Source organism: Motacilla alba, chromosome 8 (assembly GCF_015832195.1).
Source record: "Motacilla alba alba isolate MOTALB_02 chromosome 8, Motacilla_alba_V1.0_pri, whole genome shotgun sequence".
In the NCBI taxonomy this organism is placed as follows: Eukaryota; Metazoa; Chordata; class Aves; order Passeriformes; family Motacillidae; genus Motacilla; species Motacilla alba.
The window spans coordinates 16738901-16761247 of NC_052023.1; the positions used below are offsets into that span (position 1 = coordinate 16738901).

At 39.0% G+C, this 22347-nt stretch overlaps 2 protein-coding genes across 2 annotated transcripts; both read left to right on the forward strand.

Moving 5' to 3' along the window:
* Window positions 1–31: 31 nt before the first annotated feature.
* On the forward strand, window positions 32–9125 carry LOC119703991 (retinol dehydrogenase 8-like). Its single transcript, XM_038144553.1, has 6 exons — window positions 32–1422; window positions 2557–2718; window positions 3982–4161; window positions 5211–5304; window positions 7045–7228; window positions 8138–9125. Exons 1-6 carry the CDS (start codon window positions 1326–1328, stop codon window positions 8369–8371), a joined length of 951 nt encoding a protein of 316 aa, XP_038000481.1. The 5' UTR covers window positions 32–1325; the 3' UTR covers window positions 8372–9125.
* Window positions 9126–10370: 1245 nt separating this feature from the next.
* DR1 (down-regulator of transcription 1) lies at window positions 10371–22114 on the forward strand. Its single transcript, XM_038144555.1, has 3 exons — window positions 10371–11012; window positions 16622–16785; window positions 19955–22114. The coding sequence occupies exons 1-3, from the start codon at window positions 10793–10795 to the stop codon at window positions 20099–20101; spliced, it is 531 nt and encodes a 176-aa protein (XP_038000483.1). The 5' UTR covers window positions 10371–10792; the 3' UTR covers window positions 20102–22114.
* Window positions 22115–22347: the final 233 nt, after the last annotated feature.

The following is a 22347-nucleotide window of genomic DNA, read 5'->3' on the forward strand; positions in this document are numbered from 1 at the left end:
TACTAACTTATCTGGTTAAACTGTGGGTCAAACCTGATAAATAAGGAGAATCGTAATTATATTTTATCTTTAGATGTTTTGCTGTTTTGTTGCTTGCCTGAGAAGTTAAGGATTCCACTCATACTGCTCAAGCCAGTTTATTTCTTTTGGAAAGGATGGACTTTTTTAAAACATAACTTCAGTTAAATATTTCTGCAGTGTCCTACTTTTCTTGAGACACTAACCGATTTACATCTATGCAAATCCTGGAACACTAAGTCCATTCTTCTGAAGTGTGTTGCATTTACATGGGGTTGTTGAGTCTTGAAAAACATTTTACTGTGTATAACGGCATTGCAATTAGCTGAATGCTGTTCATAAGGCTAATTGCTTATTAAGGTCTTTCTTTTTCCTGCCACTCAGGACAGAAACAAGGGACTGATTTTCTTCCTGAATGTAGTATACCTACAGTTACTGTATGTTAAACATGAACTGCACTGAAGTGCCAGCCCAAATGCCCCTCTTTAATCCACAGTTGATGTGTAAAATATTTTCTCCAGAACCTAGACACCTAGGCTAGTTCTTATTTTTTTAAATTTCTGACATGTCAATTGCAGAATCAGAAGTGTTGAGATTTCAGTCTTAGCAAGAATGTAGTGAAGCTGGTCTGTTCAACATTTCCTGTCAGTTCTCCACTGCAGCAGTCTTGCTAACTTTCTCTGTTCTTGGTTGGGAACACTGCCAAAAGGAAATGTGAGGAGTCTGTCCAACAATTTGTCTCTTTCAGAATCCACATCCCATTTTGCAATTTGGGGTTTTTTTTCTGTAATGCCTATTGAGACTCTTACAATAGTAGGGTATCAGGGAAGAAATCTGTTCCTCAATCTGTTGTAGAAGAGCCCGGAGGGTGCTGTAGATGTAGGAATTCTGAAGAGCTTTAGCAGAGGGATTCCACTCTGGGTGCAGTTTACTTTCCATAGGTGTGAGTAGAGGACTTAGCACTACAGACCAATTGTAATTGTGGAAAAGGCTTTTCCTGCCAGTACTGTGCAAGCTGGTTATTCTATTAAAAACAATCCATGTAGTTTACAAGTGCCTCAGTTTATAGATTGATCAAATTCTGTATTAATCAGTTTTGACAACGCAGATTATAAGCACATGTAGGAGCATCTGCTTCTATTTTGTTTATTTGGAGATTATCCCTTAATCATGCAAGGTCCAGGTGGGCATTTTTAAGATTTGTTGACTCAGGGAAGGTGGAGATAGTATTAAACACCAGTCACATTATACTGTAGTTACATTTATGTTGTTGCTCCTGTGAAGAACTGAACCACTCAGTGAAGAGAATGGCAAGAAGAAATGTCCTCATTACTGGTTGCTCCTCAGGAATTGGACTGGCATTAGCTGTAAAAATGGCTAAAGATGAACAGAAAAGATTTAAAGGTAATCATCTATCTGTTCTTTATTTTTACAAAAACATACTACTTGAGATGATGCTGGTTTTTTTCCTCTGGGATTTAACAGATGGTTGTATTCAGTTTGATGACTTGTTTCTGGTTGGTTTCCTCTTCTACTGTCAAGAAAATACAATGAAAATATACTGATTTCTGTAAGCAGTTGATATTTCTGTACCTTTATTGGAATGGAACAACTATTGGAACTGAATGGTGTACACGCACATGCAGTGAAAAAGGACAGTAGTAAAAAACAAATATCTGAAAATATCTTTAATATGATGCTGCTCTGGGTATACATTGACAGCTGTGGTTAGCTTTGCTTCTGGCTACTAAAATCTGTACATACACAGGTCTATGCCCATTTGAAGACCAAAGCAGTGAATTCAGGTAAACACTTTCTAAATTTGCAATTTTTTCCTTAAAGCACATTTCATTATTCCAAGCCTGTGTAGGCAGGTGAACAAAAGGGCTGGGATTTGTCTTATTGCTGCAAAGCAGGGTATTTGCTATGACTGAAAATGGATGGCAAGGTGAACACAGCAATCTGTGGCAATGCAGTCTCTCATACTTACAGTATTTTACTGCTGACTGGATGCAGATCTAGAGCTTTCTGAGCCATTAGGCTACAATAATAACTAATACCAATTTTGAGAAGTAGCTTACAAAACCAAATATTTTTTCAACATATACATAATAGGAATTATGTCTTTCATTTTTTAATAAAATGATGGCTGTCCTGCTAAATATTGTGGTGATTAAAAAAAAAAAAAAAAAAAAAAAAGAAGGAAATCTGGAATCCAGAATTAGGTTTTGGGTACCTAAAAACAATTTAGTGGCATAATTTGATACCCATTTTTTTAATATTTCGGTGTCAGTATTATCCTTTTTACACTCCATGTTCTTCATTATACATTGCTGTTTAATTCTTCTTTTGAATTTCTCAAGGATTTCAGAACCAGGCTGGGAAATCAGTGACAATATATCTTGAAAACAGAATCTTCTAGCTTTTAGTTTTTATCTGGTTTCTCACTGATATTAAGACCTGGATGTAAAAGCACTGTTCTTTACCAGTTCTCAGTAGGAGTGCCACAGTAAAGATTTTATTCCTGGTGTGTTGCAGTGTTTGCCACAATGCGGAACCTGGCCAAGAAAGAGCCACTGGAGGAAGCTGCAGGTCACAGGCTGGGCAAAACCCTCGAGATTAAACAACTGGATGTCTGTGATGAACAGTCTATTAAAACCTGTGTGAACAGTATCCCTGACAGGAGGATTGATGTCCTGGGCAAGTACAGGATGTGTGTGCTATCAACAGATACCAGATTTCTGTAGAACATTGTCTCAAATACCCTGGAGAAGTTTCATTAGTGTATTTTTAAATTATCAAAGTAATAATAACTACATAGGATATTTGGTTCAACATTCTTAAGACTTCAAGCAGACGTAAGTGGATTAAATCTCACCCTGCTTCCATGAAGTAGGGAAGCTGGTTTTCCCTGTTTACAAAGGAGAAACTTGATCACAGGGTGGTGTCTTGGATAAAACCATACATTTTTTAGTAAATGTGAGAAATTTTGCCTTAACTGGCACCTTCATAAGCAAGACTTTCCACCCTATTGATGAAGCATAGCCCTTTTTACAATGAAGGTAACACCTGTTTGTACTAAGAAAGGAACAGCATTGGGAATTAGCAAGAAAAAGAACAAATGCAAGAAAAAGAACAAATGAAAAAAAAAATAGGGATATTTCCATTTTGTACTGAGAATTGAAATTGTACCTTACAAATCATTCAGCAACAAGTGTTTTCATATTGTTTTGCTAAAAATAAATATTAGTATTTTAGTAGAAATGCTTACACCATCAGCTATTAAATCTCATCTACTAGAAAATTATGGACTTGCCTTTTTTCTGATTAATTATTAAAGCAGTGCTTAACAAGTATTTCTGCAAAATTTATTATACTCTAATTTGATGTACTACTTCTAGAGCAGAATGCCAGTCCTATAATTATTCCCCACTTATGAATATCCGGGAGGCAAATAAAAATCAATGGAGTTGTGTGTTTGTTTATTTTGTTGACGGGTTACTTCCTCTTGAAGATACAGGAATATTAATAAAACAAAAAACAGACCAAAATATGGCTTGGTTTATCACTTTTTTAATATTTCTATTAATTCCTATGGGTATTGACTGTAGCTTCTGATTCTTAATACTGAATTATAAAAAAACCCAAGTAATTCTTGACTTATTTTCCTGTAATCCCTTTATATTTTTTTAAAAAAGGACTAATCAGAAATAAATTAGTTAAAATGAAAAACTAGCAGATAATTTAAATTTGATTAAAAGTACAATCAGAAACTAAGACATATAGAAATGTCAAATGTATTTGGAATGCTCTAGTGACTAACATCTTTTAATCCTTTCTTTAAGGATTATTTAGGATCATTTAACCCTTAATCCTCACATTCCTTTCAAATGCTTTCCAATAATGATTACAAGTTTATATTTATGGATGTTTTTGCTTGCTGTTGTCTCCCATTTTGTGCAGTCAGCAATGCTGGAATGGGGCTCATTGGACCTATTGAATGTCAGACCATTGAGGAAATGAAAACTGTGATGGACACCAACTTCTTCGGCCTGGTTCGACTCCTGAAGGAGATCTTGCCTGACATGAAGAGGAGAAAGAGTGGGCATATAGTTATAATAAGCAGTGTTATGGGAATACAAGGTAAAGTTGGTTTTCCTGTTTACTTGAACTAAGAGTTCAGTGTTCAAAATCCAAAGCTTTCCTCCTTTCAGGAAAAAAAAAAAAGAAAAACGTAGGAGCTGGTATATCTGACTCTTGTGCTCTGTAATGCTGAAGTTCCAACTATAAAAGCACCTGGTGAGTTTTATGCATCCAGGTAGTTTGTCGCTACACAGGTACTCTCACAGCATTTTAACAAAAAAACCTGCAGGATCATTTTTTTTACAGTTTTAACTTAAATTCTATAACTTTTAAAAAATTTATTGTTGTATTTTTATTATCTGGAAAATAGGGCTTAGCATCACTTTTCTCTTTCCTGTTGAAAATATCAGGGGAACAGATGAACATGCTTACCATGCTCTGCACAGTAGTAATAGAATAAAATCCAATCCTGGACAACTCGACCACCTTTTTGTGAAGTTTCTCATCTCACAACACTTGAGAGTCAAATTTTAGTGACAGATAATGATAATGATATTCCCACTCTTGTGTCCCATCCTGTCAGCTGTTTTTTTTTCATTTTTTATTGCAACTGTGACATTGATCTTACATGGATTATTCTGGTGAGCAAGGCTCCTCCATCAATTTCCAAGAATTGGTATTTTAATACAACACTCACCCTCCACCTCAATGGATTGATGTAGTGCTTTTTCTACATCACTCAGATGCAAGTTGGATCTCTTGCATGATTGTATCTCCTGCATTACACTCAGCCTCTCTGTTCATCTAGCGCCTATTAAAGTCTTGCTGATAAATTATACAGATGGTATTATATTTACAGACACTCTCATATCTTAGACTACAAAACAGTATCATCCAAGGAGACCACAGCATCAGCTAGGGGGAGGAAAAGCATTAGTCAAGCACCTTTGCTAGACTAAGCAATTTTGAGAACATATACAAAAATTAGTATTTAGATTCAATGTGCACAAGAATTTTTCTAATGCTTTCCCAGCATGACTGTAGAAACTTTGGGAAAACATATGAGTTCTGTTAGTATGTTGGATAAAATGTTTTGTTTGTACCATCAGGTATCTTATTTAATGATGTTTATGCTGCATCTAAGTTTGCTGTGGAAGGATTCTGTGAAAGTTTAGCTATACAAGCACTCAAGTTCAAACTGCAGTAAGTATTGATCCACTGGTGTAAATGGCATTGATCCACTGGTGTAAATGGTATTGATCTGCTTGTGTCAATTGTATTTTAGATAGTTTAAAATCTATTCAGAGGTAGGAAAAAAAATCTTTAAAGCTTGCTGCTAAACAGACTGAGAAGCCCTTGAAAACTGTACATCACAAAAGGCATAGAAATGCCCACACTCTTCACATTATATAAGCAAATAAAAAGATCTAGATGTTAGAATAAACACGTTCTCTTGAACAGTTAAAGGCTATTTAACTTTGGATAAAATATAGTTCATGCAACACTTCTGAAAACAGATTCTTACATACAACATCACAGAAATAAAATTATAACTTTGGCCTGTGATCTTTCCCCTTAGAAAGGATAATGGCCTTCTCAGGCAACTCACTGATAAAAAAGTTCAAGGGCTCATTTGACAGACTGGGCAAGTGCAAATCCATCAGAATGTTACAGGGTGAGATACTTGTAATGAAAGGAGGTGGGAGGGAAGGGAGAAGTGTGATGTACTACTGCTAACATTTTAGATAATATTTAGGAGACCAGTCCTGTTCATCTTCTGTGGGACTTCAGGTTTGATTTGTCACACGTATATTCACAATCATGTAATTCTGCTACTATTCTTTGTCCAAACTCCAGTAACTGGTAAATGCCCTTTGCATCTCTGTGTGTCTAAGCATTTAGGCCTTGTGGAAAAAAAGACAGTTGCTGTTGTGGAATCTCAGAGACAGAACTGTGATTCTGCATATTGCTCTGCAAAGTTTGGAGGGATTTAAAATAAATGTAATGATACACAGGATATACCACAATTCCTAATGAGATTTCAAGTCTAAGACACAGCAAAAAGGAGGTTATAAAAGGAAATATAATAAGACAAATTCAAGCTCTAATGGGAAGAGTGATGCAAGAGAAAGGGCTTTAATTCCAGCAGTAGCTGGAATTCTGCTGTGAAGGTCAATAGCTTGATTTAGTTCTAAAGAAGAGCCTTTAGAACATCACCTGAAGAACTCAAGTCCAGTAAGAGGCCCAGTCCCAAAGACTGGGCCTCAGACAGTGGCTGGGTGTTATTACTGCCTGAGAAAAGAACCAGGAAAAGTCTGACCAGTAACTGTATTTCAGTGATTTGCTATAATATACTACTGGGCAAAATAAAAACCTTCCAGATTTGGCAGCAGCCAGAATCTGTCCACCCACAGCAAAAATCTTTGTATTGTATTTTATTATTACATAGTGGTGGGATCTTAATTGTGTAACACTAACAGCTTGACAAAGAAAATCCATGTTTGGGCAATTCCCCCATCTCTTTCAGCTACTTCTAGTACGATCATGAGAAACAAAGAAACCCATGCAGGATTTGGTCCAGAAAGAAATTAATTTTGTTACTATCCATTAATTATTTTTCTTAATATCTGATAAATCCTTGTGAATAAATCACCCTGTGAGACAGCAGGTAACAACTGCACTCACTTATGTCATGAATTAAGTTACAGCACTTCTCTGAAAATTAAACTATGCAGGTTTCTGCTACTGTATGAGGATGGGTAGGAGGAGCAGGACAGCAGTAATGCAGTATGGATTGCCTTTACAAGAAGTACTGTTGTTATATACTGTTTGCTAGTGCAATTCCTCAATGCTCCTTTTGGAGAAGGATTGAGGGGTGTATTTTCCATGGAGGATAGTCAACAACCAGTTAACTTTTTTCTTTTTTTTTTTTTTTTTTAACAGGTTAAGTTTGATTGAACCAGGCCCAGTGGTTACAGAGTTTGAAAGAAAAGTGTTTGAAGATGGAATGAAAATGGATCTTTCAGCTGCAGATGAAGAAACAGCTGAGATGTTTACTAATATTTACCTTAAAAATTACAAACAAATTTTCCAGAGCCTGGGACAAAGTGCTGAAGATGTTGCAGAGGTAACTCATCAAAAAATCATCTTCTTTTTTTTGTTGTTTTTTTTTTTCTTGTAATTTATGAATGCAGTGGTTGGTTGGTGGGTTTTTCTGATAGAAGCAATCAATTTAATTAAATGTAATGTACACAATTTAAAAGTTTTTTTTTTAATTCAAAAGAATTTTCAGTCTTTAAGCAAAAGTCTACACAATACTAAAAGAATGTTCATTTTGAAGTATTGAAGATAACTATGAATTGTAATTTAAATACCACTGAGATATTAGATGCCCTTTAATCCTCTGGTGAAGTCTGAATATTCTGAATTGTTACCATACATCCACCCAGGGTTCCCAACACTGGTTAAGCTCTGTCCTTCCCATCTCACTCAGAATCCCTCCACTAAGGGAAGTTCACACAGCCACCCCAGGCCACCAACCAAGGCAGAATAAAAGAAACATGGATGTTTCTGGTGCTTGGAGATTCCTGCAGGAAGACAAGTTTAGGCAAGCTCTGGGAGGGGATGATGATTTCAGGTGTTTGCTGCCAAGGAACAGCTTCACTGTCAACTGAAGATTCCCAGATCTTGCTGCAAAAGGCACTGTCCTGATCCTTTACCAATGAACTGCAAAAGAGAGGATCTACCTACTGTGGGCATACAAGCCCACAATCATTTGGAAGACTACTCAGGATACTAAGTTGTCAGCTACAATCACCATGGTATAGAGAAACAGAAATAAAAGAACAAATAAGAAATACTTCTTACGGCATTTGAATATTTCAAGAAGGATTTCTAATTATGTTCTAATAAAACTATATACAGGGTTTTACATAATTCTATCACTTTATTCTTCTACTTTTCCACTGAAAATTGGGTTTTTACTTTACTATCTTGGTAAGGGTTCTTTTAAAATTCTGTTTCTCCTTCTCTACAGCATACAGTAAAGATCATTCTTGCAGAAAATCCACCTTTTCGCCATCAGACCAACACTTTGTATACTCCAATGACAACTCTGAAGTATGCAGATCCAAATGGAGATCTACCCATTGACATATTCTACAAAATGGTTTTTCAGCATGACAAAATCTTCAGTGCAAGTCTCAACTTCATCAAATTGCTACGGTGGAGAAGCAGAAAGAGCTTTGACCTGGGAAAACCTTCACAATAAGTATGAGATTATATAGTGCAAATTGGAATTACTTCTTGTAGCTGCTGATGACACAGTATGTTGTTATTCAAATGTCTTTGCTCTGTAATTATGAAAAGGCATGCAAGATATTTGTTTGAGCTTAGCTAAGCAATTCATTTCAATGTGTATCTCTTGAATGTTACTGTTTGCAGAACCTTGCAATTAAAATCCTCTAACTATAGTTTTATTCTGTTTAGTGTTTGCTTTTTCCAGAGATGTTTCCTTAGGAATATGAACACTGACTGATATTTGTGTATTCAATATTAACCTGACCTTCTTCACCTACTTGAATATAAAACACACTGAGAGGTGTACAGTATGCAAATAATTTTGATTCTTCATATAATAAAAATATGTTTTTACTTATTAGGATAGAATTGGTATAGTAATTACTCAATCACACTGGCATTCTCATTTCCACAAGTCAGATCTATTTATCAGCAACATAAGAGAAAGTCTCATCAATCTTAAAATAGAACTAGTAGAATATTTGTTATTCATATATATTATAATATTCTGAATGCTTCCTTTATATGCAATGGTTATTAGCATATTGCACTTAGTGAGCAATAAAATGTTTTTTTAAAGCATCCTAAAATAAAAGATCTTATTGTCTGGGTACTACTTTTTGAAAACAAAGTGTTGTCAGTAATAAGCAATCTCAAGCCACTAAATGCCTTCCAGCACCTTTGGTGTCTGACACAGAACCCTCTTTTTCCAAGCTATCCTAACAAGCATGTGTTAAACCAAAATTCTGTCACGTAAAGCAGGTCTTTTCTCTTGCTTTTCCTCAGCCTCGTCCTCCCAGTGGGCCGAGGCCAGGCAGGGAGCGTGGCTGCAGCGCTGTTCCCGTTCCTGGCCCGAGCCTGGCATTCCTGCTCCCTGACCTCCGGCTGCTGCCCGCGCTGAGGCAAAGGCCGAGCGTCCCTCGGGCTGCAGCTTCTCAGCGCATTCCAGCAGCTGTCCTTGTCCCACCCACAGCGCCCAGCTGCACTCCCTCGCCGTGCGGGAGCTGTCCTTCGCTTCCCCCCAGTGCTGTCCCAGAGGGCCAAAATCTCATTCCGTGCCGGGACGTGCAGCGGCCCCGCCCTGCCCCGCTCTCCCCAGAGGTGCTCCAAGCTGCCGGGAGCACCAAACGCTGCAGCTCACGCAGGGCTCGCTGTGCGGCTGTGACCCTTTCGGTGGGGCCCAGGGTGCGTGCAGGGACATCCCTGGGGGACAGGCAGGGGACTGACAGGACAAAGCATCAGCAGCAGCCGCTGTGCACAGCTGGAGCACCAGGTGGTTTCCATCTCACACCGCGTGCCTGGAGCCCAGCAGAGAGGGGGAACAGCAGCGAGGCTGAAAAGGAGAAGGCAGGAATTCAATGACAGCAGCGTGCTGCTGGGGCTGAGGGGAGCCTGGCAAATCCCCTCTGCAGCCCGAGATCTCCTCACCACCTGCTGAGGGTCAGCACAGGGTACTGGTCAGAGACATCCACAGAAGGGCTGGGCCTGCCAGGAGCCCCTCGGTGTCGCTCAGCTGTGGCTGTCTCTGGCCTGCAGCTCGGGCTGGGCTGCATTCCCGGGCAGTTTTTTCCTTTGCAGCACAAAGCAAGGCAAGATCACGACCTGAGTTTAATGAACCTTCCACAAACAATATCGTCGTCTGGCTAATTCTGCCTCATACCACCCTCAGGCTGCTGGCTATGGAGTGAGTGAAAGCAGAAAATACAGTGTAATAGATGGCTGCCGAGGAAAACCAGCCCTGCCTGCAAATCGTGGATTAACTGAGGATGGAGCACCGAGCCTGTCCCGCTTCGGGGACAAGCTAGGCGGGTCTGTCAAATCCCGTGGCACTGCCGGAGCCGAGGGGAACGGCGGGGGGAGCCGGGTGGGGCCCGAGCGCAGCTCCCGGCGCCGGGGGGCGGCTGAGGGACCCCTCGCCGCTGCCGCCCGCACGTGGCACCGCGGCCTTTCCGGCGCTCCCGGCGGCGGAAGCTGTCCCGGCTTCCGGCGGAAGCGCCGTCCCTCGCAGGTTGAGCCGGAGCCGGAGCGTTTCCGCCTCGCGGCTGCTGCACGGCCGGGGCCAGCCGAGCCGCGCCGCGCCGAGCCGCGCTGCGAGCGGGACGTTCCGCCGCTCGCCTCCCCTCAGACTGGTCTTAAGGCAGCGGCGCCGGCGGCCGAAGGATGTGGCGGAGGCGGCAGTGCCAGGCGCCGCGGCCGAGGGAGCCCTGAGCCCGAGGAGCGCTTCCCGGCCCCGCGACCCCCCCGGCCCGGCGGCGACCCCCGGCCCGGCCCCCGCCGTCCCCCGCCCCTCGGCGACGTCGCCCTCCGCGGCCCCGCCCGCCCCCGCCGGGTCCCCGCGCCCTGGAGCCCCGCGCGGGCGCTGAGCGCAGCCCGTGAGCCGAGCGCAGCCAGGATGGCCTCGTCGTCCGGCAACGACGACGACCTCACCATCCCCAGGGCTGCCATCAACAAGATGATCAAAGAGACGCTGCCCAACGTCCGCGTGGCGAACGACGCCCGGGAGCTGGTGGTCAACTGCTGCACTGAGTTCATCCACCTCATCTCCTCCGAGGCCAACGAGATCTGCAACAAATCGGAGAAGAAAACTATCTCCCCGGAACACGTCATACAAGGTGAGCTTCCGCGGGCGCTGTGCCGCTGCCGGCTCGGGCACCTGTGAGCCGCTCCTGTCCCGCTGCCGCTTTTTGCTCTCCGCTTGCTTGTAGCTACGTAGAACACAAAAGGCAGGGTCTCGTAAGGGTGTGGAGGAGAAGCGTGTGTTGTCCTGCTTGCCGGTCGCGCTGCAAGAGAGGTTGTCTTTGTGTGGTTAGAGCGGCTGCTGGGTGTGCTCAGGACCAGCTCCGGTTTTGTGCTTCAGAGAAGCCTGTGATGCTGTGAGTGAAGTCACTAAATCTCTTCCTCGTACCAGTGAAACCAGGTCTGCTTCTTCGAATGGAGATGCAGCGTGTTTTAAGAATTTGAATGTAGTAAATGTCTTTCTAGTTGGAGGTTGATTCTGTGGGGCCCAGGCTTTATTCCATGGTAGTCTTGTCTGGAGTCTCTAAAGAGTGTATTTCTTTAGGGCTGTCCTTACAGTCTCATTGTTTAATGTTGGATCTTCGTATCTGTTGCAGAAAGCATTTAAACGTGACCTATGCCCTTGTATCTTCCTGTGCTGTTGACTTGCACTTCTGCTTGCTTGAATAAAAGGCGAGTTCTCTCTCTGTGTCGTTTGTTTTTCTTTAAATTCTGTCGCAAATAAGGAGTTTTCTTGCCTCATCCTGAAATCTGTATTAGGCCTCGTTTTTTTGTCAGAACTCATTTGCTTTGTTTCTTAAGTCGGGGTTGTTGATACCGGTGTTTGCTGCAAACAAATTTATAGCAGCAATAGTGAAAGAGTACTTTACTCGGCTGCCTAGTAGAGATATTAACAGCAGCATTTGTAGTACAGCTATTTTCAGGGCTGTGATGGTATCAAGTTAATTTAAAAAATGTTTTGGTTGTATGATTTTTTTAAAGCAATATTTGCTGTTTAAGCAAAAAAAAAAAAAAAAAAAAAAAAAAAAAAAAAAAAAAAAGAATTGCTTCGCTTGAAATTTATTAGCTTGCTCACCAGAAGAGGTTCAAGTACTTGACTGGGTCACGAACTGCAAAAGAAAATATATAGCATGCATGAGCTTTAATGTTAAGTGAAATGCATGTAAGCTTGCAAGTTTAGCAAAGTAGCTCCATGACAGAAGCCTAGGATGTAAAGTAAAACCTGTGCTTACACATGGAAGCATACTTTAGCTGTGATGCTCTTTAATACATAGGTAGTTTTTTCAAGTCACCACAAAAAACATTTGAGGTTAGTTCTTAACACAGGAATAGACATGATCTTTAAGACTGAGGTCAGTAAAGGCTTTGTGTGTGAAAGTATTTTGTACCCAGTAGTGGTTTTCCGTAGAAAAGATTTCACCTATTGCTGTCCTAGGCTTAGTCTGGGTTTTTTGGAAAACAAATTGGAACTAAAGTGGGTGTGCATAACATCAGCAGATGGTCCCATGCCAAGTGTTTTGCTGGGTTCTATGTCCTTGTGTTATCACATCTTAGAGTTAGAAAAAGTTATTTTCAAATTAAATCTATACTTTGTAGTAAAATATTGCAATGTATCAGTTTTTGTAATGTTCTAGAGGTGGAATGAATTTTCTGCTGTGCTTATGTTTAAGGAAGCTGTAATTGCTGTTAGCTCCTTTCAGATGCTGGTCAGCTGGCCGATGATCCCTCTGTGAGGTCTGAGGGTTTTGGCTGCCAGTTTTGGAAACAGTGATTGTGTGTATAGGTAGAGTTTTCAGCATTTTCATCCATCTTCATACATTCTAGATACTTGCTATTTTGAATGCCCCTTAATGCAGCAGCTTCACAACAATGAGGTTAACCAATGAGGCAATTGAAAGCTGTTTGTTGTGGTCATCCATGTATCTTTTTCCTTCTGAATGCTTGGAAGTCAATGAGGCTAATGGCTATCACGTCACACCTGGTCCAGCCTAAGCACAAGGTGCTGCCCAGAGTCTTTTTGTACTCTCCAAGAGCTGGATGTAGCAATTGCAGATGCAACTGACCCTGTGGCTTTTGAGAATTTAGGGCAGAACAGGGTTTCCTCTCAGGTGAGTTTGCTGGCTGACTGGGGCTGTAAACAAGAAGTTATTGGATTGGGAGCAAGAAGCAGGAAGGGTGTTTTGCTGGGCCAGAAGAAGGGGAAGAGGCACGCTGCAGTTGGTGACACTGCCATTGGGCTGTGCTGGAGCTGAGGTGAAGCTGCACTTGGTCGCTGTGCTTGGGTGTTTGGCACAGTGGTGTTGAGACACCCCTTCCTTGGCTGCACTGTTAAAGTGATAGTGTGGCCATGTGCTGAGCAAGAACTCTCTCTCCACCCTTGGGTTATCCTTCAGATAGATGGGGTCCTTGCTGTGTGTTACTGTGTGTGTTTGGCACAGGGCTGTCAACAGTGTAGGGAAGGGAAAGCAGAGGCTTCTTGCATCCCATTAGAGACCTGATTTGATAGATGTTCTCAGACTATGCCAACACTCACTGCTGGTAACAAAATGCAAGACAGTTTTCTTGGAGAGTACCCAAAAGCATCAAGACTATGTAATGGTTGTAAGTGGAGATCTCCACGTTTATTGTTGAGTTTCACCATCAGGAGCCCAGCTGTGAATCTGCAGCTCTAGTAAGCAAATGAATGTTCTTCCATCCTGGAACAGAAAATGGAATAATTTGAGTCTTATATGACTTGTGACAAAGCAGGCTTTTTATGAGAAGTGAAATTTTGGTTGAATTCTGAAAATGATGACTTGTAAAATCACCTTTTTTATGAAGTGGGTTACTTTGATTACTTGGTCTACATGGAACTGTTGTGCAGTAAGGTAGGCTGTGGATTGATGTCAAATCTTGTCTCTTCGTGGACTGTTAGGATACTGACAGTATGTGTATTAGCACTTAATTTTAAGAGTCTCACACAGCTGTTCGTGTTTGGGATTTTATTTTGGAAGTTCGTTTTTCTTTGAAAGGAGCATTAAAAATTTAAAAGTCTCAGATATTAATGACTAGATTTTATAATATAAAAGTAATACTAACTATGTGTCACTGATTACTCGGAGACCTGCACCTTCTTGCAGTCATTAAGAGTAGGAGGAAACTGGAGAAAGGATAATTGTGATCTGGTGTTTGTAAATATGAGTTGTGTCATTCCCCTCAAATGCTATATTTTTGAATTCAGCTGTTTACATTTGGTGGGAGAATTCTAGCCTCAGGAAGATACTGAATTTTCAGCAGTATGGGTAGGATGGTATGTTTAAGAGTCAAAAAATGGAAAGGCTTTGAGTTTTGATGAAATAGCAGCTCTGACAGAGTAGTAATCACTTGTCCCACATTTTAGCACCATGCTGGTATAAAGGGATTCATATTCCTTCCATTCACATGTGTTCTGTAAGCCTTGATGTGCTTCAAGATGATGGTAAACTTTGTAAGTTGTTTCACAGGCAGTAGAATTTTGATGCAGTAGATTTATGATGTGTAAATCGTAATAGTTTATGGTTCTTCATAGATTTGTTATATTGAATAATTGTAAAAATATATCTTGGTTGTATCACATGGGGGGGGGTTTGAATTTTATTTTTGTGTGTGTCTGTGCTATAGTCAATTCCCAATTTTAAGTTCTTCCCAATAATTTATTTTCTTTTAAAGACCATGTAAAATTTCTGTAAAAACACATCTTGCTGTTAACTTCAGACTCAGCACTTGCTCATACTCTGATGCAGCAGATTGCCAGGCCTTGTCTTTTGACAAACACCTCTTTAGCCGTGATGGTTTGTCTTATTGATGTTAAACTTGTGGATTGCTTCAGTTTGGTTAAAAAAGTATGACTTGAAGAAGTTTACCGTATATACTGTTTACATTTTAAAATTGAATGAGTTCTTAAATATCTGTAGAGTATCAGGATAACCAGTTCTGGGCTAAGAGACGTGGATTTGCCTCCTCTCTGCTGAGGCTGGATGAAACAAGTTTCTGAAGTTTTTTGGTAATCCTCCTAGAAACTGTGGGCTAACTGGAAGAAGTGTTTCCAGTGTCTGTGTGTGGGCTGAGGCTGAACTGGCATACTGTCTCTGAAGTAATTTGAAACTTTATCTCTAAATCAGTTTGTCTTTTAACTTCTTTTTTTTTTAAGAAATAAGTATGATGTGAATTTCTTTGCCAGGTGTTCTCTGCTAAAGGGAAGGTAGTGCTGTATGACTAGAGGGCAGCACCCACAGCCCTGTTGAAGAAGACAGTGTGTGAGTTGTCTCCCTTAGTACAAGTTGGAAGCTGAAAACTTAGAGAATGCCTTTGGGCTATTGTTTAGATTATGGTACCATGATGTTCTGCTGTAGTTATGGCTAGGAAAATGTTGCTTACAAAACTAGTGTTAGGATATTGTTCGAGTTACTGTAAGTAAGATCTTGTTTTTAGCAAGTTGTTGGTTGCTGTTGTGCAGTTCAGTGCTATTTCTTAAATAGCTTGTCACAAAAGTTTGAAATTAAGATAAAGGTTAAAACAACTCTTGTATTGTAAACTCTGAATTGTGTAAATGCTGGAAATTAACCATGTTTTTTTATTAAACTGATACTTGTTTCTAGTATAATTGGTGTTTATGTAATGTTTCCAGTGTATTCTGTAAGAGGTTCATTTTGGGTGTGTGTGGAGGCATGTCATAGTGCATGAGGAAACTGTGCCTTTTGTCACGTGTGCTACCTGGGTTTTTATAATCCTTTCTGCTACCTTTGCATTCTTTAAAAAAACTGTTGTTGCAGGATATAGCTGCTTTACTGATTTCTTTGGGCAGCTAAAAGTGCAAGATTTTAGCTTCTGAATACATTTTAATGTGGAGATAAATAGAAGGAGTTCTGTTGGGAAATAAAACAATGAAGAGCTTATACATAACTTTATATAGCTTTAAATGTGTGAACTATGCATTTTATATAGAGGAATTTAGATACTAAAAGACAAAAGTTAAAATTCAACAACCCAACATAATATTATTTATTTCTGCCTTTTTTGAAGGATCTGTGATCATTTTACGTGCATCACTTCTGCTCTGTTACAGGTTGCTAATTTACCTTCTACTGAAGACTTGCAAAACCGGGAAAGGTAGAATCTCTGAGAGAAAACTCAGATAGAAATTCAGTCAGGAAGGGCTTCTTAACTGTAAAAATTTTGCTGATTCTGATATAGAAGAGATGGGAAAAAGAAGTCTTTTGGAGAATAATGCCTATCTCTAGCACAGAAAGCCCTGAATCCTCTGCAAGTGCAAGCTTCTTTGGTTGTACTTGATGAACCATAATTTTTTTAGCCTAAAAACATATATTCCTACAGGACGTAGCAGAAGAGAGAGGGAAAATAGCTGTCAGATCTTTTTGAGAATAGAGATTTTAAGAATAGAGATAGAGACAAGTAATTACTACTTTATCAGAGCTGCTATTTCATCAAAACTCAAAGCCTTTCTATTTTTTGAGTCTTAAACTTACCATCCTACATTGATTGCTGAAAATTCAGTATCTTTCTGAGGCTAGAATTATCCCACCAAATGTTTGTCACCAGATGATAGAAAACTTACCAAATGTTTTACTTTTTTTGTTGTTTTAACTAAACAAGTCAATATCTATCATCAGAAACTTTGTAAAAGGTAAACAATGTCTTTTCTCTTTTTTTTTTTGTTTCTTTCTAGCGCTAGAAAGTTTGGGGTTTGGCTCCTATATCAGTGAAGTAAAAGAAGTCTTACAAGAATGCAAAACAGTAGCACTAAAGAGAAGAAAGGCCAGTTCACGCTTGGAGAACCTCGGCATTCCGGAAGAAGAGCTACTAAGGCAGCAACAGGAATTATTTGCACAAGTAAGTGAAGCAACACTTGTCCTGATGAGGTTGGAATAATTAATGCTGCAGGTCTAGGGCTACACAAACACGCACACCTCAAGAAATAGCCCCTTCCTTGTGAATTGATGTGGCATCTAAGATGCTATTGACCTTGGCCTGCTTGAGCTAGGGGATGTGAGGTTAACAAATAAGAGGCTGCTACTTGATACTTCTGTGATTTGACATACAGGACTTTGTATGTGAACATATTTCATATTCTAGCTTTAAAAAACATGGGGTTTTGCTGCTACTTGAGTATTTCCAGTCTATCGTGGAGAATACATTAAGAATTAGTTGATGAAGTAAAAAAATAACAGCTGGTTTCTAGGAAATTATCCATTTTGAAGCATTAACAAGTGAAAACAGCTTTTCTGTTTCTGACTATCAGTGCACAAATGATTATTTCTTATACTCGGGAAGAAACTTTATTCTTGGCAAGACTATAATTGGGTGAATTCATGCATAAATTTTTAAAGAGGCCATTGAGGCATGGAAAAAGCATTTGTCTGCAAATAGTGTACTCACACATTCTACTTCATCCCAGCCTTATTCCCTTCCAGCTTTTCCAGATAGTTTATCATCTCCCAGTTTGACTAAATTCTGATTTTATTTATTTATTTTTCTCCACCATCTTTCTCTCGACTTCTCTCTTAGTTTGACAAGACCATTCTCTAAACTAAGAGCTTAGAAAGTTATCTAGCATTTCTCTTTTCTCTTCACCAAGGCCAGAGTCTTATTTTCTCACTTTGCTTACTCTGGTTTCCTCTGATGAAAATGCTTATTCGGTTAATATCTGATTACTGAGACCTTCTCTCCCCTTTGCAATACTTTTATCTTGCTGAGACTGTTGTTTTTCATCTCATGACATGCCAACTACTTTAATATTTATTGCAGGATGAATTTTAAGGCATTTAAAATTCCAGCATAGCATGTAGCTATTGCAGTGAACTAGTTATGATGCAGTGAACGAGTTATGATCACATGTGCCTAACTCTTGTTTGACTGTACTAAATTAGAAGGACCATTATGGCTGCTTCTGGATTTTGGGTAAGATTTACAAATAGGCATTGTATAGCTATTTGATACCCGTTTTTACTTACTATTTTGTGCAAGTAACTCAGCGTGATACACAAAATAAAAAAGCAGCAAAACCAAGGTGTATTAAGGGAGTACTAGCTCCAGAGTATCACTGAAAAAAATAAATTAAAAAAATTTGCTGAAACCTCCTTATGCAAGCCACACTTTGTCTAAGGAATGACAACTTGAAGAGTATTCTTTTAAAATTCTGTTACTGTGCCTTAACTTCTAATTTAAGACAGCGCGTGCCTGTTTGACAAGATTGTATGAATGCTTTTTAAAAATAGTGTGTGGTAATATGGAAAATGTTTGCTTAGATTCAAGGATGACAGTCTCATTTTTCAAAAATAGTAGCTGTAATGTGCTGTTGGAGGTACTGTAGTCTTAAAAATAGTTACACACGTGCATACTTATTTATTTGTGTTACTCTTTTTAATATTCTAGAGCGTGAAACGAATGCTCACTTCTTGCTCTATTTTGAAAATACCTGCCTGTTATTGTTATGAATATTTGACCCCTTTGGCTTGGATGATAGTAAATATTTGAAGTCAGGGAATGTCTTATCCCAATATTCTTGTCTAAGTTTTTGTGCAAGACAAGGGTCTTCATAGATTTGGGGGTTTTTTGGGGCTTCCTCACTGGAGCTGTGCAGTAAATGAGTTAAGTTTACCAGATGCTTATAGAGCTTCTTAGCAACTCAGTGGAATTCTTTCATTTCTGAAATGGTGAAGTGTTGCAATTACAGATGTGGCTGTGAGGGTGGGCACTGACAAAGTGATGCATCCAGTGTGAAGTGCTGAGCCTCTGCTTCCTGGAGCACGCCCGTGTATCAGCTCTCTGAGTGTACAGTGAACTTCACTGCACAGGCTCAGTAGGAAGCCCTGTTGTTACCTCCTGTCTGATAAATATTTGTGCCTTCCTTATTTGTTCCAGCCCTTGTAACTGTGCTACCACTTGAAGTTTGAAATACTGAGAAGTTTTCATTGAGAAGAGATTTCTACTTCTGTATTATTTTACTGCTAGAACAGAGGAAAATGTGACACTTTGTAATAATAAGGGAACGCTCCCCTTTTTTTTCACATTGCTAAGTTGAAAAACAGGGTTTCATTGTTTTCCAGACATTATCTTTTGGAATCTTATAGTTGGCAAAACTGAAAAAAATTTGATGCTTTGGAAAAAAAAATAGGAAAATTTAGTGAGTGCAGTAGGATTAGAAAGGAAATGATTGTAGTCTTAGTGATGACTTGTAAAAGTAGAAGAGTAGAATAGACTGAACTTTTTCATTTTGAGAACTTTTTCCTAATTTCACTCAAAATAGAAATTGAAGTTGTAACTGTAACACAATCAATTAGTATATTGCTGAAATCAACAGGAGTTACGAAAAAACAAATGAAAACCCTGGACAGAAAAATGAAGATTCATCAGCTGAACTATTTGAAATGTTGTGGTAGAATCTTTTGTACTTTTCAGTCGAAGTACGTACCTTCCTGTAGCAAAGCCATCCTCAGTTGTCAAACCTGAATTTGAGAAGACCATGCCTTGCTCTGTTTTGCAAAGATTGCATAGCAAAGTAAGATAATGGCTTGCTTTGTTTTTGTGATAATTTTTGTGCCTCTGTGGTTCAGTTGGATGATTTCATAATTGGAAGTTTTGGCATTTGTAATCAACAAAGCAATGGTGTTCTCATCTCTGAACTGTGATTAAATGTTAAGATCCCTTGAAACTGGTGTCTAAAGTTTCCTTTGCTTAGCCTCAGTTAAATTTTTCATTAGTTAGTGGTTCAGCACAGTCATTACAGTGGACCTTGAGTACACTAGTTTCTGTGTGTTGTTTTTGTAAGTGTAAGGCCTCAAAACAGTGGTGTTTTGAGGGAGAGAGAGAGAATATAGCTAAACTTCTTGGTACGAATTATTAAGGTACTTCTCAATATGGTTTTGCATATGCAAGTAATAAAAAATTATATTAAAAAAGAAATCTGCAGGTACAGATAAAAATATGTTTAAAGAGAATCTGTTCTAGCGATTCTTCATTGAGCTATGTATGGCCTTAACAATTAAATTCGTGTCTCTAGGCTAGACAACAGCAAGCAGAACTGGCACAGCAGGAATGGCTACAGATGCAACAAGCAGCTCAACAGGCACAGCTCGCTGCTGCCTCAGCCAGTGCATCCAATCAGGCAGGATCTTCTCAGGATGAAGATGATGAAGATGATATCTGAAAATCACCAGCTGAGTTGTCTTACTAAGAAATACTTTTCCTGCACAATGAAAACAGTGAAATGAATGCTTACCTGTAAGTTTGTATGCATCGTGGACTGGCAGTTGGTATTCTAGGGGTGTCTGCTGTTGTGTGCTGTACATGTATAAACTGTCTTTTTTGAACTCTTGAAGATTTAAGGTTCAGTATCATATCAACTTTGGATTTTTAATGGTGTATATGGAAATTTTAGATAGCAGTGCGTCATTTATTTGATCAATAAACAGTGTTACAATAAACAACATGTTTATAAAATATAGTGAGATTTATACAAAAAGCTCTAAATCCACATTTGCATTTCTTCCCTTTTAACTAAACTATAAAATCTTACTTAGAATTTTTAATTGTTTTTTGGGGGAGTGGTACAGTAGACATAATCTGTTAACGTGAAAAAAAGTAGAGTTCAGCATAGAAGAGTCTGAATTCTTAGTTCTTTTTAAAATGAAGATGTATATGGCAATAAATATTATATATGCTCGAATACCACACTTATTAAAATTTGAAAATTATACATTTTCACCAAGCTAGGAAAAGGTATGTTTAATAGGAGTTGTACAAATTCAGTCTTTTTTTTTTTTTGTATAGGGGTGAAAAAAAAAATAAACCTATGGTTTTATTATGACATCCTTTGGACAGTCCTAACTGAGTATTTCACTTCAAAGACTGCCTGGTTTGAAGAACTAACTCTTCTATTACTTCACTCCAGTTTAATGTTAACTGTTGTTAATGGTATTTTGTAGTCCAGATTTATTCATACTGTTGAAATATAAAGCTGGAACTTAAAGAAACAAAATTGTTTGTTCTGCTGATGTGACAGGGAGTGATTAAGTATTTAAGACCAAGAAGACAAAAGCTGACCCTAACAGCATGTTAGTCAAAAAAGAGATTTTATTTAACCTTGGTTAGTCATTGTCAGCATAATGCTAACATTCTCCAGACTAGATTGCCACTGGATTACTAAGATACCTTGTTGAGAGACAACATTTTCTTCACTCAAATTGGTTTGTAGGTAAGTCCAGGTTTCTGATAAATTGTTCGGATAAATTGTTCCCCCAGAGTGATCAGCAGCAATACATGAAACAGAAATGATGTACTTGTCCTTTTGATAGTTCTGTTGATTTAATGGATGAGCAGCTGTCCTTTGTGTTGAAATAAAGCACAGTAGTGTCCATTGCTGAGTTTTAATGTGTTACTTGAAGTAATACTGGCATATCTTCTGGTACACTAATCTGAGCAGACTAGAAAAGCCACTTGCATGCTGCTGTGGATGACCTCATAGCTCTCTAACAATGTGGATGGTTTTACCAACTGATGTCCTCAGTGAGTTGCTGTAGTTGGAATTCTTGAGGAGGGCTGCAGCAGTCTGTTTACATGAGGATGCAAACAGCAATTGGTGGGCCCATTTTTACATCAGGATCTGAACAAGATACAATTGGCATGTATTCTGATCTCAGTCACATGGTGACTTTTGATTTAGATTTGAGATGTGTTATGTTGCATATTGAATAAATGTGAACATGTCTTTAAAAGCAGTAATGCAGTGAAAACTCAGAAGAGTATTTGTTTGACTGTTTAAGTTTAAAAAAGAAAAAAAAAAAAAAAACAACTTTCCTGGATACCACATAAAATATGTTAGGCAAGGTTTGACTGAGGAAGTGGTTTTCTGTAAAGGTTTAAGTACCAAAGGTAGAAAATCTAGTCTAGTGATACAATGTTAATGTGCAGTGTTGGCTTTTCTAATTTGTACTGTAACACCTTCACACTTTCTATTTTAAATGAGTCTTTTCCTTCTAAATAATACTAGGTATATTTTCACACCTTTCTTTTCTGATGCAGAAATCAGGTTAACATTTTACTGCATCTGGTATGTATGGTGTAATGTTTGAATTTTTGTGACCTTTCTTTTTGGACATTCTTGTGCTTTTTCATATGCTGTATTCTTCAAGCAATAAAATTCTGATGTGTTTTTATAAAATTGCTTTTATATTTAATGAACAGTCTGTCTTCTTCATTTCCTTTATAAACAAGAAAAAGACTACTTAAACCCTGTTTTTATTTAGGCTTACTGGACACTTTTTGTGACCTGAAGTCTTTACAGTTGGAGTGCTGTTGGATTGGATTGCTGTGTACTGGGGTTGTTATTGCTTGCAAACAATATTTCTGGGCTTGACCTGCTCTCTTTCCTCTTGGGAATTGCATTTAGTATGT

What these genes read in the sequence shown, in the direction of transcription:
- LOC119703991 (XM_038144553.1), top strand. Translation starts at nt 1,326, where the DNA reads ATGGCAAGAAGAAATGTCCTCATTACTGGTTGCTCCTCAGGAATTGGA. An exon ending in TGAACAGAAAAGATTTAAAG is followed by an intron (nt 1,423 to 2,556) that starts GTAATCATCTAT and finishes GGTGTGTTGCAG; the next exon opens with TGTTTGCCACAATGCGGAAC. An exon ending in GTGCTGAAGATGTTGCAGAG is followed by an intron (nt 7,229 to 8,137) that starts GTAACTCATCAA and finishes CCTTCTCTACAG; the next exon opens with CATACAGTAAAGATCATTCT.
- DR1 (XM_038144555.1), top strand. Translation starts at nt 10,793, where the DNA reads ATGGCCTCGTCGTCCGGCAACGACGACGACCTCACCATCCCCAGGGCT. An exon ending in CCCGGAACACGTCATACAAG is followed by an intron (nt 11,013 to 16,621) that starts GTGAGCTTCCGC and finishes GTTTCTTTCTAG; the next exon opens with CGCTAGAAAGTTTGGGGTTT. An exon ending in AACAGGAATTATTTGCACAA is followed by an intron (nt 16,786 to 19,954) that starts GTAAGTGAAGCA and finishes TCGTGTCTCTAG; the next exon opens with GCTAGACAACAGCAAGCAGA.